Source organism: Anolis sagrei, chromosome 2, assembly GCF_037176765.1.
Source record: "Anolis sagrei isolate rAnoSag1 chromosome 2, rAnoSag1.mat, whole genome shotgun sequence".
Taxonomy (NCBI): Eukaryota; Metazoa; Chordata; class Lepidosauria; order Squamata; family Dactyloidae; genus Anolis; species Anolis sagrei.
This window is the reverse complement of record NC_090022.1, coordinates 76293716-76310868: the sequence shown is the minus strand read 5'-3', so window position 1 is coordinate 76310868 and position 17153 is coordinate 76293716. Positions and strand designations below refer to the sequence as shown.

General features: G+C 40.5%; 1 protein-coding gene across 1 annotated transcript; it reads right to left on the bottom strand.

The window, feature by feature from the left end:
* Positions 1–153: 153 nt before the first annotated feature.
* CDC23 (cell division cycle 23) lies at positions 154–13240 on the bottom strand. The gene is made up of 16 exons (XM_060765688.2): positions 13057–13240; positions 11315–11387; positions 10526–10663; positions 10271–10313; positions 8874–8979; positions 7323–7455; positions 6687–6864; positions 6508–6605; positions 5796–5877; positions 5515–5668; positions 5268–5387; positions 4123–4198; positions 3625–3686; positions 1843–1921; positions 1641–1760; positions 154–1197 (listed from the first exon to the last, which is right to left on the bottom strand). The coding sequence occupies exons 1-16, from the start codon at positions 13206–13208 to the stop codon at positions 1027–1029; spliced, it is 1785 nt and encodes a 594-aa protein (XP_060621671.2). The 5' UTR covers positions 13209–13240; the 3' UTR covers positions 154–1026.
* Positions 13241–17153: the final 3913 nt, after the last annotated feature.

Genomic DNA, 17153 nt, shown 5'->3' with positions numbered 1-17153 from the left:
TGGTAGCCAAAGTCCAAAACACCTGGAGGGCCACAGTTTGAAACCACTGCATATAACCTATGATAATTGGGATGAGAACAAAAGATCTCTTGGGAAATGATATGCAAAAAGGAAGCCATGTGTCTGTTTTATCAAATAAGTGAAAAGGAGATGTACTGATAACAATTTAATGACAGAAGTAGAATGCAAGGTTATTTTAATATTACTATCTGCATAACAGTCCTTTTTTGGCTTTCTCTGCACTCCACGGTTGACTTGAGTAAGTTGAGGGACACTCAAGGCTGGTCACAGCCATTAAGTTAAAAGAGCATATTCAGTCTTTCAACTGTGCATCCCAAAAAGAGCATCAGTTTAACGGATATCAGCCTCTCTCCAAACAACTGGGTAAAGCCACTTTGGAGAAAAAGCTTCGCCTATATCCACAAAAAACCAAACTGGGGTGGTTTGTCTCATCTATCAAGAACCAATTATCTGAACAAAAATAATAGTTTCATATTGTTAGGCTGCACAACAGACTTGAGCATTCTCACAATGATTAGTGACCAGCTTTTAAACCGGGCCTTTCTTCATTATGTTGTGCTATTTACATGGCCCCTAGGCTACTAACCCAAGGCAGCTTGGTCTGTTGAAAGGTGAAGAGGGACCAGCAGCTCAAGAACCTAGTCTTGCATCTTGAAATAAGAGCAAGGCACTATTTCTCCTCAAGAGTTATATATATTCAGCACATTAGCAGTGATCATGTTGTGATGACTTCCTAGGAAAGGCAGGAAAATAATTCCAACATGTTTTGATATAGGGAAAATTGTCTTCTTAACTAGTACGACATCTCATTCCAAGAAGAAAGGGTTGATGAAAACAGTATTCAGCTCATTCTGGACACATCTGCTGATGTGCAACAACTTTCCCAATATACCAGCATTCAGTGCGGGCTATAAACCCCATCCCAGAGAGCCAGCATTAGGAGACATCCAGATTCCAGCTGGATTATTATTTTGGCTCAAGACAGTTTAGAAAGGTAGGAATGGTCTAAGGTGTAATATTTGACAGGTTCAGTGGTGACACACGGCGTGTTGGAGTGTTATTGGCAGACAATGAGGAAGGAAGTAAGAAGGGCGTGGCAATTTCTGTAGAGGATGTCTCCCCTTGATTTCTTAGCTGTAGGATTTGTCGCAGGAGGGCCTTCCCTTCTTCTCTGGTCTGAAAAAGAAGGGACACCATTAGCAAAGAACAAAAACTGGATGAGAAACACCATGCACCAAAGCTCCTCAGAAAAAATACAGCCATGCTCCATGAAAGGTTTGTGGTGGGAATTCATAGACATGGATACCTACAACAGGGCACAGAACTTCTGGTTAATTTGAACTTCTGGATAAGGCTGGCATGGGCCAACCGCAGCCCTCCAGATGTTTGGACTTCTATTCCTACAATTCCTTCCTAACAGCCTAAGCTTTTAAAGTCTTATCACAGCTTTTAACCTGACTGACCTTGTCAAAAATAGCAATCTGACCTAGGATATCTCAAAATGGCACTGATTTGTTTTATTGTATTAAGGAAGCATAGTGAGTGGACCACATTTAAATCCTGCTCTCAGCGATAGAATTATAGTAAAAGAGTCTACCAACAGCCAAATGTCTACTTACATCATTAAATGCGCAGCATTTCTGGGCACACGCTGAGGCTTCATCCCAGAGTTTGCACTTGAAATAATACTGAGCCAGGTAGCGGAAGGCAGTGCTCACTTCCAGATGCTCCACAATCTCCTAGAACAAGATAGAAATATTTAAGCTGTGTTTGGCTGTGTATCTCTGCTTTCCCTTCCTAAGTAATAGGGAACTCACTCACCCCACAGGAATGTATATCTTGGATGTATTTGATATAGCACTGCGCAGCTTGCTCTGACTCATTCAACTGTTCATGAAGCCTGGAAAAGAACAAGAAAATGCACGAAGAAGCCCTATGTCAAAGGACACTAAAGCCAGTGACTTGGAATCCCACATCAGAACTACATTTATGTAGAACAAGAAGTATATGTACGTAGTTTCATAGTTGCTCTTGCATGAGGAGAGGAAAAGTTTTTTAATACGTGTGTTTTTAAATTTTATCTTTGTGTGTATATTTTTACATTTTTATTGTTTTAATTTAGTTTATTATCTTTTAAATTGGGAAAATGGTGGTTGGATGTTGGTGCATATCGGTTGGGGTACATTAATTGGACAATGAGGTTAACAGTGAAGGCATGGATTTTATATGTTTTTAATGGTTTTATTGTATGGATTTTACAAATTTGTTTTAATTGTATATTGTTATGGAATCGAATGGCTGCCTGGTTGTAAGCCGCTTGAGTCATTTTCCAGTTCGAGAAAAGCAGGATAGAAATATCGTAAATAAATAAATAAAGTCTTTGTTTTGGGGTTTGTATTTGTTTTTGGTTGTGCGGTTTTGGTTTTTGCTTTTTAAGTAAAACATTTTTTTAAAAAGAACAGCATCTATGTAAACAGACTAAAATATGCGGGAATTAGAACTCGCTAGTTTTGTACGATCCTTATCCACTGGAGGGCTATTGTTATGTTACTGTACAGCAAAAGTAGCAAAGCGCCTGATAAGCATCAGGCATTTTTGCCACTGTCCCAATGAATATCTTTACAATTCACTAAAAGGGATTCTTAGCATCTCTGCTACTTAGCTACAGTTACAGTATATATATATAAAAGCCACACAAGGCTAATCCCAACCAGAGCAGACTTCTTGAATTAATTGTTCAGTGATGACTGAATGAATTCAGTGGGTATACTCTAGTTAGGGAGAGCAAGATTTGAGAAATGTACTACAACTCTCAAGATCAGGGTTCAGTTCCCTCCTCAGTCATGGAAACCCACTGGGTGACCTCGGGTGAGTCACACACTCTGAGCCCAGAAAATCTTGTTGTTTTAGAGCCACCCTAAGTTGAAAAATGCCTTGAAGGCACACAATAACAAATTCTAGGCAGGACTAAAAAGGTGATATGGGCGTAAGAATCCACCAAGAGGGTCCCCTGTTGGCGCAGCAGGTTAAACCGCTGAGCTGCTGAACTTGCTGACTGAAAGGTTGGCGATTGGAATCAAGGGAGCAGGGTGACCTCCTGCTATTAGGCCCAGCTTCTGCCAATCTAGAAGTTTGAAAGCAAGCCAATGTGAGGACGTTAATAGGTACTGCTTCTGTGGGAAGGTAACAGCACTCCATGCAGTCATGCTGGCCACACGACCTTGGAGGTTTCTACGGACAATGCTGGCTCTTTGGCTTAAAAATGGAGATGAGCACCATCCCCCAGAGTCAGACACAACTAGACTTAATGTCAGGGGAAACCTTTACGTTCTTGGTATCCACCAAGAAAACATGATTATTATTCCCTGGAAGCCTACATACAGAATTGATAGTACTACCCAAACTATCTAATTTGTTATCGGGCAGAAATATTTGCACATATTTATAGACCAAAAGAGTAATAACACAACATCTGAATTTCATTCAGGCATTCGCAATGGCCACACCAATAACAATAGGGACATATCCCACGTGTATATACTGCCAACCAGCCGAGAAAGCCCATAATAATCCAAAGCAGTACAGATGCTATTCATTACTCACTTCGCTAGTTTCACCAGTGCCATTTTTTCCACATCTCCAACAGCATATGCTCTCCAGTAACACTGTCAAGAAAAAAAGAATGAAATGAGCACAAACCATCTAACACAGATTAGAAGCGAAATGCCTACCTCAATGCCCTTTGGCAGGGGCGAATGAGTCAAAAAATGCCTAGAGATGGCAATAAATTTAGAAACTGCAACCCTCCCCCTCCCCCCAAAAAAAGAAAGGTCCAGGCAACACTCACATGCACCTACTTTTTGGAACAGAGAACTTAAAGCAATGAGAAAACTATTTGAAGAAGTGATCCTTATTGATGTATTTAACCCTGTCCAAAATTCATAAACAGAACAAAAAAGACTATACAATACATATGGTTCAGCACAGACAGAGAGAATTCAAAATATTACAGTATAACAGTCCATCTGAAACACAAAGCCTTTATTAATTTTGGGGTGTTAACCCAAATAATACTGAACTGCAAATTTCAGTCCCCCATACCTTTTTAGCTTCTACTAGCTGATTTAATTTCTCATAACATTCTCCAAGAGCAACCAGCATTCGTGAATCATTGGGTCTGCGAAAAACACAAAACAGCCAGCAAGCTGACAAAGGGACCCAATGTGCTTAGAATTCAAAAGCCATCCTAAACATGCTGAACACTCAGTATTCCCACTAATCCAAAAGTATGCCCAAGTAATAGTCTAGAATTTGGCACTGGGATCTAAAATCAGAATATTTTATTTTAAATCTGGATTTTAACTCAGCTTGAAATGAAAGAAGAACCAATGAGGAGATGCAGAAAGTCCTACATGGCGTCAAAGTCACATTACTATTTGTAAAAGTAATGATTTTTTGAGGTACATATATACTTTTTATTACTTTACAATTTACATATTCATAAAAATAAAGCAAATCTATTTACATGTATATATACATGGACCAGTACAATACTATCTAACATCTGTACAATAATTGTATTTAACTATGCCCTTCCCATATGGTGACATGCAGACTTTTTTAAAAAGACGAAAAATAATCCTCTGTCTCTAGTAAATCTACTATAGTGTGCACAACACCATATGGTTTTATTATTTGCTATAAAGCTATGCCAATGTTTAAGTGGATGCTTCCAAATAAATAGAGTAATTAATGTACAGAGTTTGTGGGTATCATGTAGCCCTACCACTGTTGCTACAATAGCTTTCTTGTTTTTCTTTTTCCTTCCTTCTTTCTTTCTTTCTTTTCTTTTTTTTTTTTTTTTTTGCTGTGTCAGGAGTGACTTGAGAAACTGCAAGTTGCTTCTGGTGTGAGAGAATTGGCTGTCTGCAAGGGCATTGCCCAAGGGGCGCCCGGATGTTTTGATGTTTTTACCATCCTTGTGGGGGGCTTCTCTCATGTCCCCGCATGAGGAGCTGGAGCTGATAGAGGGAGCTCACCCACGATCTCCCCGGATTCAAACCTGTGACCTATCGGTCTTCAGTCCTGCCGGCACAGGGGTTTAACCCACTGCGCCACCGGGGGCTCTGAATAGCTAAAGAGTCACATGACTCCCAACCTTTATAAGAATATGATGTCACACACTGATAAAGACATCACTAAAACTATTTCAGCCACACAAAAGAGAGCTATGATGGTTTCTTTACCTGAGTTGATGGGCTCGTCGATAGTAATAGAGGCAATAAAAAGGCATCTTAAGTATTTCATATGTTTGCCCCAGTCCATACCATGCTCTGTAGTCTCTTTTATTAACTTCTATGGCATGCCTGTCAGAGAGAGAAAAAGGTCAAGGAGGTGGAGGCTTAACCAGAGTGGAAGAAGACTCTTGTTGGAGAACTGAATGCAGAATCCAAAGTGAAGCTTCCATTTTGGAAATTGCAAGTTTAAACAAACCTGTAGGCCTGAATAGCTGCTGATGTGTTTTTCATCTCCATGTATTCGTGCCCCATGAGAGTCCATGCTCCCAAATACCGGGGATTCAGTTTTAATGCCCTCTGGAAATAAAGTGCTGCCTTCTCATGTTGGGAACGTAAACTATAGTAATTTCCTGGGAGAAAGGACAATGATCAGTGAACCAAAGTTAACCTGGAACTGGGAAACAACAGCTCATTTATAAAGGGGGCAAGGGATTCAACACAACCCCCTTCCAGCAAGGAAGAGAGACAGTCTCTCACCAATCACACAGCAGGTCTCAACACGGTACTTGTCAATCTCACACAGGTTGTGGGCCAAATAGCTCAACTCAGGCTTCATTCCCTAAGGAGGTAAAGGTAGATAAGCACAGGGTGTCAAAGGCTACCATATAATCAATGTGAAGGTAAAACAACATGAGAAGAAGACGTAGATTCAGGAATTAAAAATATGCTCTTCAAAACTTTCAACCCTCAAACTGAATTACTGGATTGAATAATCAGGATATTCTAGTAAGAAATAGAGATTTGAATTTTGCTAAGTAATATTGTGGAAGCATCCCATAAACCCTTCGAAAATGTAAGAACACCATTGCAATGAAATCAAGTAACACATATTTGCGGTCTTCCTCTTGTTAAGCGGATCAAGCCACAAAGGCTCAAAAACAGACAGAAATAACAGTATAAACCACTATTAGAGTTCTTTTCTTCTGTTTAGGACTAAGTTATACATTTTTTTTAAAAAAAATGATGCTGAATTGCGGGTAGTGATGGATATAAACAGTTACAGCACCAACACTAAGAAATAAACCCCAGTCCAATTAGTGGAACACATTTCTTGGAATGCATGCATAAAATCATACTGTTAGTGCCTATACTTACCAATATATACACATATATACGTGTTAATGTTCTAGAGACACTGTACTTATGTGGATAACATGGGATTAGAGGCTGGGGGGCAAAAAACACTCACCCTAACATATAGCAGATTAGAAAAGGTGTCCATATTTTCTATCCTATAAGGATCTTGCTTTCGTAGTTCATTGAAGATGGACAATGCTTTATCAATATCTGAAGAGAAAGCCAGACACAAAAGTGAGTACTACAAGGAGCCAGACAGGAAGTAGACCATGTCTGAGAAATGATACTGACCTCGGATATTGTGATAGGCCACTGCAATCTGGGAGATAATGTAGGTGCTTTTGGAGAATCCTGCATCAATAAGACTCTGATACTTCTGCAAGGCTTCCTCTATCAGCTGCAGTTCTGTGTAGATGTGTGCCAAGAAGAACTCCTTCATCCAGGTATCTGGCAAGGACAGGAACTTCAGCTGGCATCAACCAACAGAAGAAGGATACACTTAGAGGAGTCTACAGTGGCCCCCCAAGAACAGTATTCACTTGCCTAGATGGTTGGAATAGATTAACATAGATATCTGCGATTTACAGTTTTCCAGCTAAATTAAGCTACTTCTCCTTAAGAAAAACCATCCAGAATATCAGTGTTTCATGGTTAAATTACGTGTCTTTATGTGTAATTATGCCTTATTTAAATATTGGTTTTTTTTTCAATTTGAGTTTACTGATGTTATTCTGTATTGTTTTGATCTGTGTGTATATGTTGACAACGCAATCAAATATTTGCCTTTTTTGTATGTAAACCACCCCGAGTCCCCTTGGGGAAAGAGGGTGGTCTATAAATAAAGTTGTTGTTGTTGTTTAAATTATACAAGGAAGCAAAGGCTGAATCTAAAAAATATATACATCCCTTAAGAATCTGCAAACTTACCATTTCTTTGTCTGTAATCAAGTTGCAAAGCTCCAGCCAGGCCCCCCAATGCAAGGGCAAAACATGAGTAGCTTCCACAAAGACATCAATGGCCTCCTTCACTAGGTCTAGCTTTCGTAATACAACCCCGTACCTGATGGGATACACAGGAAAAAAAGAAATATTACAAAGCCAAGGGTCTATGCCATCACTATGTCCACTCCTGACACTCAAGCCGACTTTGTATGTAAGTGTAAGCAAGAACTACTAAGGACTCTTGCTCATTCTGTTTTGTGAACAGAATGCTTGATTGCTGCCACTTGCTTCCTCCTGCTAGAGGGAGAAGGCAGACAAGGCAGGAAACCTTCAGTAGTAAGTTGCTTAACGTTATATTGGAACCAAGATTTCTGTTTTTTGCTCTTGGCTTTTTGCCGCTAAAGTTATTAACCCAGTCTGGATTAGCAGAAGAACAAAAAAACCCAATCCCAGTTTGGAAGTTAATTCTGCTGAAGGTTTCTTGATTTATTCAGGCATTCCTATGGACAAAACAAAAGGAAACAATCTGGCAATATGCTCCAACATGCCACTTCTTACCAAGCCAGATTGCAGAGCAATTCTGACTTACTGTTACATTCAAAATTTTAAAATATTGTTTTCATTTTTCCAATGAAACCTTAGCTATAGGCTGCAGTACGTGTGTATGCAGTCTTTCATTGATATTCTTGAATTTGCATGCAATGCACTTGAGGAAGTATTGGTGCATTTCATCAAAGTACCAAACAAAAGAGGTGTAAGATTAAAGCGGGTTGAGCACCCCTGAACCAGTAGGCATTTTATTTATTTATTTATTTATTTATTTATTTATTTATTCGACTTGTATACCGCTACTCCCAATTTGGCTCAGAGCGGTTTACAGAAACAGATTAAAACAATACAATTAGCTTTAAAATGACCATAACAATAACAATAGGCAGCAAGAACAAAACTTTCAAAATTTATTATTTTATGACAGAACCAATTAGGAACTGCAGTTTATAATGAAATTTGTAAGTTTTGTTAGAGTTCTAAAATTTTCACCACCAGAACTTTAGTTTTGTAAGTACTTTAGAACCATTTAGAACCATGGGTTGCACGTGCCTATTAACCAGAATTCTGATATCCTAAATACTTCAAATCTGAAAATGTCCACATGGACGGTTAATAAACCTTTGCTTTCTGATTTCTTTTCCATGTCAGGAGCAACTTGAGAAACTGCTTTCTGATTATTCAGTATATGCAGACTTTGTTTCTTGCACACAATTATTTAAATTTAAATATATAAAATTACCTTCAGACTATATGACATGGAATGTATAAAACATAAACAATTTCATTTTTAGACTTGTGTCCCATCTCCAAGATATGTCATCATGGACATATACGCAAAGTCTGAAAAAATCCCAAAAAAATTCTGGTTGCAGGAATGTTGGATCAGGCACACTCAATCTGTATTGATATACAGAAAAGCACACCCTATGCATTTTTCCACCTCTGTCCCTACATTATTTATTCATGTCCTTCTTAGATACTTACAGATAAAGGCCGAATCCATCCAGCTCTCGGGCTTTATGCTTCTTGCTAAGCTCTACCCGTAACTCCCTCAAAACTTCATTTTTCACCTGTCCCTTCTCTAAGGGACCTGTACAAAAGAGTAATTGGCTATTAGTATGTCCGTCATTTCTCCCCAACCAACACAAAACTGATGAATGTGTAACTTATACTGGCTTATAGTCAATAGAGTAGATGGGAATAGACATTTTACAGCAACACAAAACAATGACCAGTAAACACAATTATGGACTTTCCTTCAATAATTTCTGCCTCCAGACAGTGAAGACTTGAGGTGAAAAGTCCTGGAGGTTACAGCATCTCAAGTGTTTTACAAATAACAAATTGGATTGCTTTTATTTGAAGACTTCCCACATTCAAAATCTTCCAGAGAAGCAGATTTAAGAATCAGACATGCAAGATTTCCATCAATACTCTTTGGTCTCTCGTCACTTAAAACCAGTAAGATTAAGGTAAAAGGTAAAGGTTTTCCCCTGACATTAAATCCAGTCGTGTTTGACTCTGGCGGGTGGTGCTCATCTCCATTTCTAAGTCGAAGAGCCGGCATTGTCAGTAGACACCTCCAAGGTCATGTGGCTGGCATGACTACATGGAGCGCTGGTATCTTCCTGCCGGAGCAGTACCTATTGATCTAGGTTGGCAGAAGCTGGGGCTGACAGCAGAAGCTCACCTGCAACCTTTCAGTCAATAAGCTGAGCAGCTCAGCAGTTTAACCCACTGCACCAAACGTAATAATATTGTTTCAAGTTTACACAGTTCTGTGATGCATCAAAGTAGTACTATAAAATGTCACATTCAGCAATGATGTATTGCTTACTATGCCTTGGATCTGGATAATTATCAAAGCAATGTTATAAACCCTAGTGTATATAGAGAAATGTGCACATATTAAGAACAATTCAATGATAGAATGTGATACTCAGTTTAACCTCAGAAATATGTATGGCAAGGAAAGGATTTTTTTTTCCGTGTCAGGAGCGACTTGAGAAACTGCAAGTCGCTTCTGGTATGAGAGAATTGGCCGTCTGCAAGGACGTTGCCCAGGGGATGCCCAGATGATTTTTGATGTTTTTATCATCCTTGTGGGAGGCTTCTCTCATGTCCCCGCATGAGGAGCTGGAGCTGATAGAGGGAACTCATCTGCCTCTCCCCGGATTTGAACCTGTGACTTGTCGGTCTTCAGTCCTGCCGGCACAAGGGTTTAACCCACTGCGCCACTGAAGGAAAGGAATGTAAAGGATTGAATCATATTTGCTCTTGTTTTGTATTTCATATTTTATTTATTTGAAAAATAATTTGTCAGAATACCAAATTAAGCATTAAAAACAAAAAACATGAAGGATTTGTTTGTAATTTCTTACCCAGACTATCCACTGTCTCATCATCCTTCTTCTTTTCACCCGACTGTAAAATAAAAAAGACAATTGCAATAAAAATCTCGTATCATACCATATTCACATACTCATGACAATGGTTCAGCTACCCGCCTCAGCAGAAAGAAAAGTGGCAACTTAGTTTTTCCTTTCTAGATGCAACGGGGTTGTTCATGAAAACAAACAAACAAACAAAAAGAAATAAAAATCAAAGAAAAGAGACTGAATTGTTTTATTACTTACCAGGTATCTAGAATACATATATAAGAAGTAGGCCTTCTGGCTCTTGCAGCCCCGGAGAAAGTAAGCAGCCCTGTCATATTCTTTGAGATCAAAGTAAGATTTGGCAAGTGTGTAAGCGTCTAAGTCACGAGCATCTTCCTAAGAAAGAAGAAAACAACTTGAATTCCAACATAACGAATTCCGTTTCGACAGGAAAAGTTCCAAGGAAAGAAAATTATCATTTTTCTTGACCTTTAAGTTTTCAATGTACCAAACATTCACAAACTGACAGTGAAGGCACTGGGGTTGAGAACTGGTTAGGTAAGACCAAGTGCCATTGCCTAATTAAAATGGATCTTCTCTCAGGATTTCTTACTTTTAGGCTTCATGGATAAAAAAAATTAAAGGAAAGGAGAAACCAAGAAAAGGGGACTGAAAAAAAAATTGTTTGCAAAAAAAACTCCCTACTGTTGCTTGCCTAATGACTCACAATCTCAGCACTGCTACAAGGAATCCATGGCTCCTTCCACGCTGTCCTATATCCCAGGATCTGATCCTGGATTATCTGCTTTAAACTGGATTATATGTGTCCCCATTGCCAGATAACCTGGGATAAACAGATAATCTGGGATCAGATCCTGAGATATAGCGGCAGTGTGGAAGGAGTCTAAGAGTTAAGGTGTCTTTCAATATCTGGATTGCACCCTAAGCCTTTCCCACAACTCACCTAGAAAAAAAGAAACATTAAAATAACGATACATAAATTAAAGGAAAGGAGAACCCCCCCCCCACCCCCCCTCTTGTCCATACCTCTGTGAGCGCAGGAGCAGGTGGCAACTCATTCAAGGGCAGAGGGTCCAGGGCAAAAGCCAGCTCCGAGGCCCTGCAACAAAACAGTCAACTGAACACACAGGCAGGCAACACGTCTAGCTCACACCAACCCTTTTCAGATACACATGCGTCAAGATTTCTAATGCCATTTATGTTTTCACATTACAGTCAGTATGTCCTTTAAATTAATTGGAAATCTAAAAATCCATATTGTTCATAAATCAGAGAATCATAGAGTTGGAAGAAGCCAAAAAGGCCATCCAGTCCAAACCCATTTCTGCCAGGTAGGAAATCCATCCCAGCCCAAATGAAGTACAGTCTGAGTATCCCTTTTTTGAAAGGCCTAGGATGAGAAGTATTTTGGATTTCAGAATATTTACACACACACACACACACACACACACACACTGAAATAGAAACATCTTGGCTGTGTGACCCAAGTCAAAACACAGGAATAATTTATTTGTCTCATACATATACTGTAACTTGAAGGTCATTTTATACACAATATTTTAATAATTGTGTGCATGAAACAAAGTTTGTGTACCCTGAGCCACCTGAAAGCAAAGCTTTCCCTACCCCAGAGTGCATTTACACTGTAGAATTAATGCAGTTTGAAACCATTGTAACTGCTATGGCTCAATGCTAGGGAATCATGGGATTTGCAGTTTGGCGAGGCATTAACACTTTTTGGCAGAGAAGGCCTAGTAAAAAGTTACAACTCCTCTGATTTCATAGATTTGACCCCTGGCAGTGAAAGGGATGTCAAATTGCATTAATTCCACAGTGTAGATGCACCCTCAGCGACCTGTGTGGAAAAAATTGTTTTAGTGGGTATAGTCTTTAGATTTGAAAATATATACTGTATTGTTTTTAGCACTGTTCACCACTTTGAGTCTTGTTAAGAGAAAAAGCAGTATATACATTATTATTATTATTATTATTAAGTTCTAGCCACTTGGGAAGTGTCCGACGTGTGATCCAATAAAACAGCCTGCAGAGTGATCGTGTTTGCTGTGAACTCATCTTGTTGTGTTTCAAATAATAATAATAATAATAATAATAATAATAATAATAATGGTTTTGGTGTAATTTGGACTTCTGGTTAAGGCAGACATGGACAAACTTCGGCCCTCCCTCCAGGTGTTTTAGATTTTAACTCCCACAATTCTTAACAGTAGGTTGTTAGGAATTGTGGGAGTTGAAGTCCAAAATACCTGGAGGAAGGACCAAAGTTTGCCCATGCTTGGGTTAAGGGATACTCAATCTGTAGCGTGGAGCAACTTAAAATGCCACATTCACTCAACTCTTTGCTCCAGGATCAGCTCTGCACCAAATCCACATTGGAATTAGGATCAAGGCCTGGGGGAACTCCACTTCCCATCATCCACAGCCCCTCAGTCAAATGTAAGGGGCCCCACATCCCTCCCTTCTGCAGGTCACAATGAGTCCCTCTTGCAGGAGACATGTGTCTCAAACTATCATAGGCCACCACCAACCATCCTCATACCAAGTCTTAACCAGCACCCTCTCCATCCTGCAAAGCCATGGCATACAGATCAATGGATCCCAAGCTCTTGTCCCTCCACATGTTTTTGACTTCAACTCCCAGAAACCCCAGCCAGTTGGACTGATAGCAAGGAATTCTGGGAGTTGAAGTCCATAACCTACGGGTGCACAAGGAGCCCTGAACTAGGACCAAGATCCGCCGGGGCTCTCACCATTTCCCGCTGTGCTGCAGGCCGCGCTCCCGGCTCCGCTCCGCCACGTCCAGCAGCTGCTTTTTGATCGTCCGCAGGTCGGAGAAGTCCGCACTCGCCAAGCCGGCCCCAACCACCGCCGTTGCCGCCACTGACACGCTCGCCGCCGCCATCTTTTCAGAGTGGGCCGTTTCGACCAATCAGGAACTTGGTTTGGGCTCCTGGAAGCGCGCGCAACCAGAAAACGAAGACCCAATTGGACAATGCCTCTGTCGCCCTGTCCCGTTCCTCGACTAATGAAAACGGGAGAAGCACAAACTCGTGGACGGGGATTGGTCGAGAGGTGAGAGTGTCAAGGTGGAGGGGCGGGGCCAGTGGACAAATGACATTGTGGTCCTCCTGCTCACCTACTCAGGCAGTGTTTCGCAACCTGGGGGTCGGGACCCCTGTGGGGGTCGCGAAGGGGTGCTAGAGGGGTCGCCAAAGACCATCAGAAAACATAGTACTTTCTGCTGATCATGCGGGTTCTCTGTGGGAAGTTTGGTCCAATTCTATTGGTGGGGTTCAGAATGCTATTTCATTGTGGGTGAACTATAAATCCCAACAATTACAACTCCCAAATGGCAAGGCTCATTTTCTCCAAACTCTACCAGTGTTCACATTTGGGCATATTGAGTATTTGTGCCAAGTTTGATCCAGATCCATCATTGCTTGAGTCCACAGTGTTCTCTGGAAGTAGGTGAACTACAACTCCAAAAAACTCAAGGTCAATGTCCACCAGACCTTCCCAGTATTTTCTCTTGGTCATGGGAATTCTGTGTGCCAAGTTTGATTCAATTCTATCATTGGTGGAGTTCAGAAGGCTCTTTGATTTTAGGTGAACTATAAATCCCAGCAACTCCAGCATTACCAAATGACAAAATCAATCACCCTCACCAGTATTCAAATTTGGGCGTATTGGGTATTTGTGCCAAATTTGTTCCAGTGACTGAAAATACATCCTGCATATCAGATATTTAGATTACGGATCATAACAGTAGCAAAATTACAATTGTGAAGTAGCAACGAAAATAACATTATGGTTGGGGGTCACCACAACATGAGGACCTGTACTAAGAGGTCGAGGCATTAGGAAGGTTGAGAACCACTGTACTAAGGAATGGAGCTATGGTGTGGGCAAACTTTGGACCTCCCAGTGTCTTGGACTTCCAATTCCCACAATTCCTAAAAGGCTGTAAGGAATTGTGGGCATTGAAATCCAAAACACCGGGAGGGCCGAAGTTTGCCCAGACCTGTTGTACTGTTGCTTATGAAGGAAGGTTGGGAATTTCAGAAAGAAACATCTATTTCTGTTTTGTTGACTATTCTAAAGCCTGTGAGGATCATAATAAATTGTGGAATGAGTATACCAAGGCACCTTGTCTGTCTCCCGAGAAATCTGTATAAGGACCAAGTAGCAACAGTAAGAACTGACCATGGAACAACCGACTGGTTCAAGATTGGGAAAGGCATATGGCAGGGCTGTATACTCTCCCCCAACCTATTCAATTTGTATGCAGAACACATCATGTGATATGAGGGGTTAATGAATGCAAGGCTGGGGTAAAAATTGCTGGAAGAAACCTAACCTTAGATATGCAGATGATACCACTTTGATGACCGAAAGCGAGGAGGAGCTGAGGAGCCTTCTAACCAAGGTGAAAGGAGAAAGTACAAAAGCTGGGTTGCAGTTAAACATTAAAAAAACCAAGATTATGGCAACAAGACTGGCAAATAGAGGGAGAGAACATGGAGGCAGTGACAGACTTTGTATTTCTAGGTGTGAAGATTACTGCAGATGCAGACTGCAGCCAGGAAATTAGAAGGCATTTACTTCTTGGGAGGAGAGCAATGACCAATCTCGATAAAAGAGTAAAACGTAGAGACATCACACTGGCAACGAAGATCCGCACAGTTAAAGCAATGGTATTCCCCGTAGTCACCTACGGATGTGAGAGCTGGGCCATAGGGAAGACTGAGCAAATGAAGATAGATGTTTTTGAACTGTGGTGCTGGAGGAAAGTGCTGAGAGTGCTTTGGACCTTGCATCCTCAAGAACCAACCACCTTATGCAGACGTAATAATACTCAGGACATGAATTTCAGGTTGGCTAATATGTAGCTAGAATCTTGCAAGCCACACACAGCTTAGTGTTCATTTCCATCCCATTTCTGGTTGCATATGATTTGAGCTATCAATCAACAGTAACTGTTTGCTGGACTTTTGATAAAGTTTTTTTTTATAATTTGTTCTTCATTCTTACAACTACTTGATCTTACAGCTGGGGGTTGTTTACTTGTATAAGTCTTGGTCTTTCTATTGTGCATATGTACATTGTTATATATTTCTTGTATGGTCTTGTCATGTATGCAACGTGACTTTGGGCCATGTTGTATGCTCAGTATGATATTCTATTTAGCTCTTTCTGTATTTTCAAGTCTCCATTGTTCATACTTACTATAAACATCATGTGTATTGGTTTCTGGTATTTGTTATATATTTGTTTTGTTTATGTGTTGGTCTTGTGTGTGTTTGGATTTGTGGTTGAGACCCTGCACTTTTGTGTGTGTTATGAGGAACTACTACAGAAGGGGATGCCAAAGAACCAGTCGGCTGCCAGAGGTAACTACTGGGTCTATTTATAGCACAAAAGCCCATTTCAGGAGTTGGGCAATTAAGCATGCAGAGGAGAGATAAACACACACGTCTTTACCTCCCATACTGTTTTATCTACATAGGGAACTAGTTTTCAATTCTTCATTCTGTTCCTGTCTGTTGAAGGGAAGTTTATTGGTCACATTTGTACTTTTTCTTTCTTTTGTGGACTTTGGGCAATATATTATAATAGAGTTTTGAACCTGGAAAGGAGAAATTTAATTCCTGCCATAATTTCCAGCAGGTGGCATTCTGCAGCAAAAAGGCCCCTTCTACACAGCCAGATAATCCAGGTTATCACAGCGGAAAATTCACATTATCTGATTTGAACTGGATTATCTTAGTCTACACTGCCATATAATCCAGTTCAAAGCAGATAAAGTGGATTTTATACAGCTGGGTAGAAGGGGCCTAACATTCTTCTTATATCAATATACTTCACAGGGCTGTTGGGAGACTGAAAATCTATACATGCTGCCATGAGATATTTGGCTGAAAAAGAGAGTACAAATACGTTAATTAATCCAAGAGGTCATCCCACTTTATGCTCCCAACAATCTTGTGGTGAATTTGGGTCTTAAAATTACTTCCCAGTTATTAACTATGCACATCCAGACTCAATACTCTATAGTGCTTGTCATCTTTGTGCTATAAAGATAAATATCTGTAATTATCACTATGACCCCATTTACACTGCCATATAATAGCAGTTTGCAACTGCATGGTATAGTCACTGTAGGCTCATATGATGCAGTTTAACTGCATTGAACAGCATTATATGAGTCTAAGCTGACTATATGCAGTTGCAAACTGCATTATATGGCAGTGTAGATGAGGCAGGCATGTAGACGGGGGGGGGGGGGGGGGGGGGGGGTTGGGGGGCTTCAGCCTCCCTCCCCCGAAATTCCCATGGTGCTTTGCGAAAAGGCCTTACTGGTGCATTATTTAAACTGTTATGTTTATTCATATCATGATCTGATCACCATACTCAATATATCCCATATGCATGGGGGTATTGGGGTAACGATACAAAAGGTTTGCTAGGGTAGACCCTCTTTCACTCAGACTCAGCCCCTCCCGAAACAAACTCATTCCCCCCCCCCCCCCCCAAATCAAAATCCTGGCTACGGGCCTGAGATGAGGTCTATGTCTTTGTGAAAGATCTATGTATGTGTTATTGTGCCAAGATGCCTGTGAAAATTATATATGGCTTTCTGCATGGCTATGTATAAGGGTTCAGGTGAATATTCCTTTATGCTGTTGTGTCTTACGGCCAATATGCCCAAATCATAAGAGGTTCTATGGACTTGGTACCTTCGGATGGATCACAGAACTCTTATCTCTTCACTGTCCTAACCATGGAGGTTTGAGATGGCATATTCAGTTTGCAGTTATTCTACATCCCTGTGGGTACCACCGTCACC

Excerpts from the sequence above, each read along its gene's own strand:
- CDC23 (XM_060765688.2), bottom strand. The coding sequence starts at position 13,208 with ATGGCGGCGGCGAGCGTGTCAGTGGCGGCAACGGCGGTGGTTGGGGCC. Across the intron at positions 8,980-10,270 it reads TGAGACAGTGGATAGTCTGG|GTCCCTTAGAGAAGGGACAG; the intron begins GTAAGAAATTAC and ends TCTTTTGTACAG. Across the intron at positions 5,878-6,507 it reads CTAATCTGCTATATGTTAGG|GGAATGAAGCCTGAGTTGAG; the intron begins GTGAGTGTTTTT and ends TTACCTCCTTAG.